Source organism: Marmota monax, unplaced genomic scaffold (assembly GCF_021218885.2).
Source record: "Marmota monax isolate L192 unplaced genomic scaffold, Marmota_monax_Labrador192_F-V1.1 WCK01_AAM20220418_F8-fsc00107, whole genome shotgun sequence".
In the NCBI taxonomy this organism is placed as follows: Eukaryota; Metazoa; Chordata; class Mammalia; order Rodentia; family Sciuridae; genus Marmota; species Marmota monax.
In genome coordinates, this window is record NW_026693761.1 from 5,189,157 (window position 1) to 5,199,556 (window position 10,400).

Below are 10,400 nucleotides of genomic sequence, written 5' to 3' on the forward strand. Positions count from 1 at the left end.
TCTCCAGCCTTTCTGAGGGCTCTTGTCGTGCTCCCAGGCTGGAGGGACCCACACCAAGCTCCTCCTGCCTCTGGAAGCTGGCATCTCTGACTGCCGCGCCTGGGTAACCTGTAGGTCAAAGACAGCCTCCTGGAGCTTCTGAGAGAGCACTGCCCTCTGAGGTGAGGCGCCAGCTGGGCGGGTGAGGTCCCAGGGACCTTGGTCTCCTAGGTCAGGCCACTGAGGTGGGGTCCCAGGCAGACCCGAAGCCAGCGCAGTGCGACGTGGGCCAGGGCTGACTAGACTCTGGAGGGACCTGGGGGCCAACAGAAGGATCCAAAGGGCAGAGCGCCTCAGTTTTCCAGGGCATCTCCCACCTCTTCCCCGCCAGTGACCCTCTATGTGTAATTATGAAAATGAAACAAACTGTACCTCGAGTCCCCTTACCCTGCCCCTGAGCTGAGCCCCTTCTGCAGAGGTCGCCCCTGGCTGCAGCAGGCAGGGAAATCAAGAGGAAGGGGATTACTGTATGTTTACTTAATTTACATCTAAGATCACCTCTGCAATCACATGGGGCAGGATGGTATTTTTTAAAATGGTGTTGGAATAACACCAGCATGGAGAATAATAAACTCTTGTCCTTCATCCAAGCTATACACACACACACACACACACACACACACACACAAATGTTTTTTAGATTTAGTCTACATCTATATAAAAAATCAAAACCAAATTTTTTTCTGATATTGGATTGGGGTAGGTAAGGATTTCTTATATTGCAGGACTCAATGCATTAAACCAAAACAGAAAATTGGTAAATCAGCCCGGATTAAAATCATAAACATCTCATTATCAAAAGATATCATTAAGGCTGTAAATACATCAGCTATCAACTAATACAAAATCTATATAGAGAATATACAAAGGAACCCTAAAAATCCATAAGCAAAAGTTATTTCAACATTAAAATGAACAAAGCACTTGAGCAAGCATTTCACAAAATACATTCTAACAACCAACATAGATCCTAGGGGTGCTCAGGATATGACCCAAGAAATGCAGATTAAAACTACAAACAGATGCTCAGCAAAATGGTTAATGAATTTCAATGGTCATTCTCAAGGGTTGCTGAGGATATGCAGTCACTGGAACTCTCATGCATGCTCTTTGTTAGTTCCTTATGAAACCAAACATACACCTACTCTAGGACTCAGGACTACACCACATGCTCAAGAGAGATTAGTTCACTGCCCATGAATGACTTCTACAAGAACATTTCCTGGCAGCATTATTCCTGATAGCCAAAAGTTTGACAAAATACAAACATCTATCAACAGAAAACAAAACATTTTTATATAATCATACAATGGACCATGATCAGCAATAATGAAAATATAAAGTACTAGTACACAGAACACCACAGCTAAGTCTCCTAAACATTATGCTGAGAGGAAAAGTTATACATAGGGCTGGGTGTGGCTCACTATTGGAGCACATGCTTTGTATGCATGTTTGGTTTCATAAGGAACTAACAAATAGCATGCATGAGAGTTCCAGTGACTGCATATCCTCCATGCTGGTGTTATTCCAACACCATTTTAAAAAATACCATCCTGCCCTATGTGATTGCAGAGGTGATCTTAGATGTAAATTAAGTAAACATACAGTAATCCCCTTCCTCTTGATTTCCCTGCCTGCTGCAGCCAGGGGCGACCTCTGCAGAAGGGGCTCAGCTCAGGGGCAGGGTAAGGGGACTCGAGGTACAGTTTGTTTCATTTTCATAATTACACATAGAGGGTCACTGGCGGGGAAGAGGTGGGAGATGCCCTGGAAAACTGAGGCGCTCTGCCCTTTGGATCCTTCTGTTGGCCCCCAGGTCCCTCCAGAGTCTAGTCAGCCCTGGCCCACGTCGCACTGCGCTGGCTTCGGGTCTGCCTGGGACCCCACCTCAGTGGCCTGACCTAGGAGACCAAGGTCCCTGGGACCTCACCCGCCCAGCTGGCGCCTCACCTCAGAGGGCAGTGCTCCCTCAGAAGCTCCAGGAGGCTGTCTTTGACCTACAGGTTACCCAGGCGCGGCAGTCAGAGATGCCAGCTTCCAGAGGCGGGAGGAGCTTGGTGTGGGTCCCTCCAGCCTGGGAGCACGACAAGAGCCCTCAGAAAGGCTGGAGAGACACAGCAATGGCTGCTGGAGGGCTCCTTACTGAGAGCTGGAGCAGGCTGTGAGGGGCCCCGCCTGGCAGGAGAGCGTTATCTGCCAATCTCCTCTGCTTTGCATATTCATGAGACTGACTCCGCCTCCTGTTCCTGAAAGCCCATATGAAATATATGTCAAGAGCTATGATTATTTATGAGGAAGCCTCGCCCCGCCCAGGAAGGCTGGGCTGGGCTAAGCTGGTGAAAAATAATGTATTGAAACAAGCTCTGTGACAAGTCAAAGTCACTGGGTGAACTCTGGCAAACCAAGTTCCCTTGCTGAGCTTCACTTTCCTTTTCTTTATGGCTTTATGTTTTACATTTTAATCCATGATCATTTTGAATTAATATTTGTATCTGGTGTGAGTTTTAGTGTGAGGTTCTTTTCCCCTCCCCTTTCCTTCCTTTCTCTCTGGCTGGGACATTCTCTTGTTCTACAACTATTTCTTGAGAAGACTGTCCTTCCTTTGCTAAGTTCACTTTCCTCTTCTTTCAAATGAAGGGGTCGGATTTATACTAGAGGAAATCACTGTTCCCTTCTAGCTTTACAAATCTTTTGAACCCACTTTTTCTGATGTGCACTTCCTTTGAGCAAAGCTATCCTTCATATCATATATATGTAAAAAAAGGTCATCTAGTTGAAATTCAGAATTCATCTGTTGGATATTGTTCAGTTGATAGATTTTCCTGTAAAAACTATGGTTTTAGAAGTTTGATGAAAATGTATAGAAATTCTTAGTATTAAAAAAAAAGAAATCATTAGTCTATCAAGCATAACTTTTTTGGACAAACTTAATAGATTGTGGGTTTTGCTTCACTTGGAATGGAGGGGGAAAGATGGTTTACTTCTCAATTAAAAAAGCAACAGCTGGTTAATCTTTGAATTGGATTCACAAACTGAAGGGGTAAAATAGTAATTGTTCCATGATTATAAAATAGAGTGAGGTAGAAGTCAAGAGGTAAGGCTGGAGTCAATTTTTTTTCCCTCAAAGGATCACAGAAATATTTATTGTCAAGAAGATCATTAATCCTCATCATAGAGAAAACATATCAAACAAGAGTGAATAATACGTTTGTGGATCCAGTATCCAAACAAATATATAAGCAAAAGACATTTTAGAGTTCTGTTCCTAAAGTCTATAGTTGTGAAATATCTTTTTAGTTTTTAGATAATGAATCAGAATAAGGTGATACAATACATGTCAGAGCTATTCTCTGAGAATGGGTGAACTCTAGAGTCATACTTCCTGGGGCTGCCAGCTTGTGAGCTTTCAAAATTAAGAGAGCTTGTACTTTAGTAGGAGATCTCCACAAAACACCTGCTCAAAGGGAGAAACAATAGTAGTAACCAAATACTAGAGGTTGAAAGGGCCTGGTTATATTGAGAAATGATTAGGGTCTTTTTCTTGGAACAAATTCATCCTAAAACACGAGAAAAAGTCTCAACCATGTTTAGACACAAGCAAGTAAGGAAGCCCTACACCTAAGGAGGTACTGATCACTGCATCATATTAGATGAAGTGAAAGAAAAAGGGAACTTTTATTTTGAGGAGTTAGTCTACAAAAACTCCTACATTGTAAATCAAACCTTTTGTGTTCTAATTCTCACTTCTGTCACTCTATGTCTGACTATCCGGGGGTCAGTCCAGGATTTTGGGGGATCTAGATTTCCTCACCTACAAAATTAGATATTTGGACTAGATGACATTTCTCCTACCTCTAAAATTGTGTGACCTTTTCCTAGACCATATATTCTTTCTTTCTATACTGCTTCTTCACTGGTTCAGCAAATATTTATGGAGCCACTATTTTGTTCCTGTACTGTGACACAATGGGTCACATCTTATATAATTTATAAGAACTGTTCAAAATAGGCAAATCCATAGAGATGAAAGGTAGATTAGTAGTTACTGGGGGCTGGTAGAAGAAGACAGTGAGAGTGATGATTAATGGGACTGGAGTGTCTTTTTGGAGTGATGCTGGGTTTGGGATATTTCCTATGAACAAAATCATAATATGTGGCCTTGGGTATGCTTCTTGTAGTGTAATGTTGTCCTGGTCTGTTTATGTTGTAGCATGTAGCAGTACTTCATTTCTTTTTTGGCTGAGTAATATTCCATTGTATGGACATAGCCCATTTTATTTATCCATTCATGAGTTTTTTGATTTGTTCCACATTGGGACTATTAGGAATAATTCTGCTGTGAATATTATTGTGCAGGGTTTTGTAGATATGTTTTCTTTCCCCAATATATGCCTAGGAATGGAATCCCTGGGTCATTGCCACATGCACCCATTCTGCACTCAGGCCTGTGATCCCTTGTCATTCTGCCAGAGAAACTGTCATGTCTCCAGACACAGGTCCTTATCTCAACTTCCTTTGTTCTTGTTAAGAAGACCAGCTTAGAAGCCCCAGAAACCAATTACTTACTGTGAATGTGGGATTTATATCTGTATGGGGTCCTCACTTACCCAGCCTAGTCCTTGTGTTGAGCTATAGTCAAGCATCAACTGCCACATCCTCAGCTCTCTGAGAAAGATTGGGTAGTGATCTGAGTTTGGATTTCATTTGCAATCCTTTAGCTATTCTGTGTGGCAGCTCCTACTTCTTCTTTCTTTAGTTTCCCAAAGCATTGCTTTCTGATTATATGTATATATATATAATCTGGCATCATAATGTTTACTTAAAGAGCCTCTCCATTATTTAGAGAGGCAACAGGTCTTGTAGAATTCCCAGAGGAATAAAGTGCCTGGCTTCAAGATGCTGCAATGTACCTGGCACCCAAGAATGGGTCTGAGGCAACAAAGCTGAGGAGTGGACACCCTTCCTCTGCTGCTGGCTGTTTTGCATTCTACAGCAGTTTCCTTTCTTTGCATTGCTGCACATAACCCCTCCACCCCCCTGTGCTGGTGCTGCTGGTCACAGTGGAGAATTTTGACTCCTATGGGATCAGTGGCCTGTCAAGTAGTTTTTATTGACAGCTTTTTGATTGCTGTGCATCTCATTGGCTTGCTTACCAACACCAACTAGATTTTGTTTCTATCATATCCAAACCAGAACACATTTGGGTATTCTGAGATTTTACAGAGCATGTAATTTTTGTTACATGAACCTAACCTAACTTGTATTCTCATATGAAGTAATGCAAATCTACTTTTGTTCTAGTGGAGCTATTTTGGTCACATATAAGCAATTTTGTTTCATTTTACGGGGTGAATTCAAGTTTTTTTTTTTTTTAAACTCAGTTTGAGCTTCATTTCATATCAGTGATAGCCATTTTAATTTATATGAATAAAACATTTTTTTGTCACTGTGTGTTACGAAGCTTCCCCCCACTCCCTTCATTCTTAAGAGAAAGCAAATCTTCTTTGATTTATGTTTATGGCTTCTCTCCTCCTTTGAAAGCAGGGGCTAACTGGTCATTGGCACAAATTCATGTTCTAGAATCTACCTTCATAATTAGAGTCTTGGATGGGAAGAAGTGAAGACTATATGTCAGGGGCTTAAGGTCTCTGCAGAGTTGAAGGGGGCAAGGTGAAGAGAGGCCAAGGTGAGGGAGAAGTGAACCTCTGCCCCTGTTCTTCCAGAGAAGATCTGCTTAGTCCTGTTTTGTATTTTGAGATACAATATAAGATCATGTTTACACAAGGAACAAATGGTTCCACTTAACTTTAAAAAATAAAAATGGCTTAAAATACATTGCTAGAGGTCATATAGATACGAATCAGGCTTTCTTTGCAGTTGCTGGATCTAAGCCCTTCAGGCCACACAGGGGTCGGGGGATTGGCTACATGTTTACTAACTTCTGAGAATCACAATCACACACACCACACACCACAAAATAGGCAAAAACAGGCACTTCTCTCAGGGCCATGTACATTTAAAGTTTAGATGAAATATGGTAAGTGGTTTTGCTCATTTTTTAGAGTAAATGGGAAAAATTTTGGGGACAGATCATGTTTTCTTATCTTTAAACTGGGGCAAATATCACATAATTATCTTTGTGTCTCCTTTTTGGACCTTATCCAGAAAGTATAAAAATTATTAATATTCCCATGTAGAAGAATGACAGGGGACTCAACTTTTGTGCAGCCATGGATATCTTAAGTTACATGCTTTGGATGTGTTACTCCATATAATATTAGGCGGTTACCACCAGCCCTTCCAGTAAGCAAATCTGCAGGCCAAGCTGATGACACTCCACACACAGTGAAGCATTCATTCACCAAGGATGTTTTAAGAAGATGTGATTAGGGAAGGGATACCATGGGGTGGAAGAGCAGGAACTGTAATGCCAGGCAGATGTACATGGGAGAAGAGGCTCAGAGAAAATAACAACAAAAAAGAAACCTTGGAAGCTGTCTCCTCATCAGTAAAAGAAAAATCATAATAACCATTTTGCAGTGTTGTTCTGTTAGAAATAATGTAGAGAAAAACCAGCTAAGAATCGATACATCATAGATATCACCCAGTCAGCAGATAGTGTGGTGTGGTTCACTGACCTCATGATGACTTGCTTGGCCAGTGGCATAGCCACTGCGGACTGCTGTAGCCATGTGCCATTGACAACCGTTACTCTTGTGGCAATTTTACTTCCCATCCTGCAGAAGAGCAGTGCCTTTGGGGACCTAGCCCAGGGTCTTGAACACATTGAATACTTGATGGAGGAAATTGAGTTCATCCACAAGTATTGGCTCAATGTGTCTCTTCAGAGCCAGCCTCCAGTTCCCATTGTATTGGTGAGACTTGTGCCACCATCACACTGGGGAAGGACGTTGCCTTCTTACTGGTAAATGAGACGCAAATGATTCTGATTTTTCAAAAAAACTTTACTATGTAACATCTATATGGGTTATGACCTGTGTATCAGGATCACAGGCTTGACTTTGACTCCTTTTTCTAATACCTGGCCCCTGAAGCTTTCACTTTCAGTGACAGTAGGCTTCGACCCTGAAGTAAAAGTCTATACATTGGGTCAGTTCATCCCTTGGGCCAGTGCAGAAAGGGAATAGAAGTGGACTTGCCTTTCAGGAGCCTTGAGAAAGGGGTAGGAGGCCCGGTGGGACAGCATGTGAGGAAAGTTCAGGGTGCTGAGGCGAGGGGCAGAGGGGATATCTGGAAAGACAATCGGGAAGGGCGATGGGGTCTGGCGCTCTGGCATCCCCTTAGGTGAGGGCTGCTGTGGGACCACCAGAGCAGGTTGGAGGGGAACAGGGTCTTCTGCCTCGGGGCTGCTGCCTCTGAAGGCATGACGCCTGTCTTCACGGGGGTGCGGCTCTGATGGAAGATCCGGAATTTCGAGTTGAATATCAGTATAGGCAACAGCCCAGGGAGGGTCTATTCTGATGGCCACCGTCATGCCATATCTGCGTCGTTTGTTGACCCAGTAGAGCAGTGGACTATAACTGAAGGTGGCAGCTTTCATCACCTCCACCCACTGCTGGGCACGCTGTCTCCTCCGCAGGTTCTTCCTCCAGTGGAGTAAGAGCATGCAGCCACCAGTTATCACGGTGCAGAGCCCCAAAAACCCGAAGTACCATGGGACCCATGCTGAGGCAGTAAAAAAAAAAAAAAGAAAAGAAAAGAGACAAGCTGACTGACAGCTCTAACTTGGGACCTGAACTGTTTCTCATTGCTCTCCTGGATTTGGCTCATTCTTCCTCTCATTCCTTCCCACCCTTCTCAAAGACATGCCTAATAATTTCCTGATTCAGTCAAAGCTATATTTGCAGGGCACATAAGAGACCCCATTAGCCTTTTTCAGATAAGGAACACTAGGTGTAGAGTGGCCAGACCTGCCCAGACTCAAGACAGGCCTTCTGGCTCCCAGTCCAGGACCCATGCAGTCATTCAGACCGAGAAGCCTCACTAAGGGCAAGGACCTCAATTGTATCTTTTCTGCTTGGGCAGAACATGGTCTCTGCCTTCAAGGAGTCCTTAGTTTCCTAGAGGAGTCTGTCTCTTAACTAAATAGCATTCCATTCAGGCAGCCACCACCCCATCCATGCAAAGGGTCTTCCCTGAAAGTTTGTCGCTCACACTCAAAAGGTCTGGGTGTACTTACGGCCAGGGAGGCCCAGGTCCTCCTTTCGTGAATCCATAAAGTTCACTCTGGTTACCAGGACTACAGCTCTGCAAAGAGTGAACTCACCCACTACTCTGCCCACCAATGGGAGTCCCCAGAAGGTCCCAGTCCCATTGTTCTCTAAAGATGAGATCACCGGGTTCTGAGCCTCAGGAATTCTTGGGCTGGTGCTTGTAGAGTGGTTGGCAGTTGATGGAATAAGGGACTCCATCTTATGACATCTCATGAGCATGTTGTCTTCCATGAAAGACTGGTCCACCATAGAATTGTCTGTTCCCAACTTTGTGTGGTGAACTCACAGGAAGCCCCCAGGAAAGGGTCCTTACTCCCTCAGGAGCTTCTACTTGTGTTTTCAGTTGTTAGGGAGCCATTTTCCAGTGGGGAGTGGGGCAGGGAGGACAGTGTGCACTGGACATCCCTACCCTCGAGAAGTGTCTTACTTAGTTGTCAGGGAACACAATGGCTTAGAAGAACCATGTGGTCCAAACCTCCTCCTTTGGCTCCTACCATCTCTGTTTTGTTTCTTCAACAAGTGTTTTTTGGGCATTATTAGGTCCTGTGGGATCTCCCCTGTATGTGATCTGCTTCTCTTTCCAGCTCCGTCTCCCTCCCCACCCGTCATATACCTTTCAGCCCTGGGCATGCCAGATTCCCACAGACCCTGCTTATTCCCCTCTAAACTTTGGCTCAGACTGCTGCTTCACTCAGGAGTGTCGCTCACCACATTTCCACCACCAAACACCTCCTTATCCTCCCAGGTGGTCAGCTCCCCAACTCTGATACAAATAGTTCTTTCAGTTGATTCCCCAATTTCTAGAACTCTGAAGCAGATGAATTTGAAACAAATTGGTCCCAGGGACAGGAATCAAATTGATTTCAACAACTATAAATTTGTATAAAGTGGAAAATATAGTGTTCTACAGGTTTAATATATTATTTTTAGAAATCTGCTCTATTTGAACTGGTATAAAAGTGATGCCCTTTTAAATAATACCACTCACCTACCATGAACAGCTAAAGTTCAGATAAGTATAAATTAAACTGAAAAAATTAACCTGATGCTCTGCCACTGAGGCTTATTTTAAAATCAACATATTTTCCATCCCCTTCTCCCCATCCCTAACCTGGAACAGGATTACGTTTTGTCCCCACTCAGCTCACAACTACCAGCCCAATTAGAACAAGAGAACTGGATAAAAATTATGTTCAGAAAGTGGGGTTTTTAAATGTTATACATAAATGTATTTATTTTTATCAGTGAGCAGATACTTTACACTTCATTGGCTGCTTATTCCAAGACTTGTAAAGTGTTTTTAAACTTTGAATGACTGGTTGATTGATTCATTGGTTATAAAGATTTTCTTTGAAACCAACAATCTCATTATTTTTATTATTTGGAGCTGTTATTTATACTTTGCACCTTGAGTAAATGTGTGAATGGTGACATAGACCATTCAATCCCTTTGCCCTGTTTTTCCCTTATTATAAGATCATAAGAAGAATTATCAGAAGCCTCAAACATTGTCTGTATTTCTAGAGCCATGAAAAATTTAATAAAATGGAAAAGGAGTTAATTTTAAAATTTGTTATTACATTTATACAAAAAATGTGAGAAATCTATTAACAGCACTGAGTGAAGTTTTACCAAAGACCCACAATAAAACCTTAATAAATGGAAAGGCAAATTCAAGAAGATAAAAAGTACAGTAATACTGAAGACTATACCTACTAAATTTATATGTAAATGACTACAATTCTAATCAAATTCACCATAAAATTTTATTTTTTATTCTAGGTTATATTAAAAATAGGGCATATTATATATTCTTAAAGGATGCATAAACATGAGACTGTGACTAAAACCTAGTTGTAGACATTTAGCATGGTAGATACTAATGGTAATAGCAGAGCTACTGACATAATGTGGTAAGGATGTAAGAAGAATGAGATAGATAAATAGAGCAGAAAGACTCCAGAAAAGTCTTTAAAGTGTATATTCAAAGTATGACATAGCAATTTTAAACTGTAGAAAAACAATATGTTGTTAAACTATTATTATTTTTATATTCAGTAGAAGATTTTTGTTAAAATGCACAAATACTAGTAAATTATCAAGAAGTTAAAATGATCCATCCTT

The 10,400-nt window shown here is 42.0% G+C and overlaps 1 protein-coding gene and 1 gene segment (V, D, J or C); both read right to left on the reverse strand.

Moving 5' to 3' along the window:
- LOC124103944 (T-cell receptor gamma chain C region C7.5-like) overlaps window positions 1-10,400 on the reverse strand; it is a 92,583-nt gene that overhangs the window by 60,827 nt on the left and 21,356 nt on the right.
- On the reverse strand, window positions 7,154-8,279 carry LOC124103972 (testis-expressed protein 38-like). The gene is made up of 2 exons (XM_046460646.1): window positions 8,243-8,279; window positions 7,154-7,728 (listed from the first exon to the last, which is right to left on the reverse strand). The coding sequence occupies exons 1-2, from the start codon at window positions 8,277-8,279 to the stop codon at window positions 7,154-7,156; spliced, it is 612 nt and encodes a 203-aa protein (XP_046316602.1).

Excerpts from the sequence above, each read along its gene's own strand:
- LOC124103972 (XM_046460646.1), bottom strand. The coding sequence starts at position 8,279 with ATGGATTCACGAAAGGAGGACCTGGGCCTCCCTGGCC. Across the intron at positions 7,729-8,242 it reads GGACCTGGGCCTCCCTGGCC|CATGGGTCCCATGGTACTTC; the intron begins GTAAGTACACCC and ends TTACTGCCTCAG.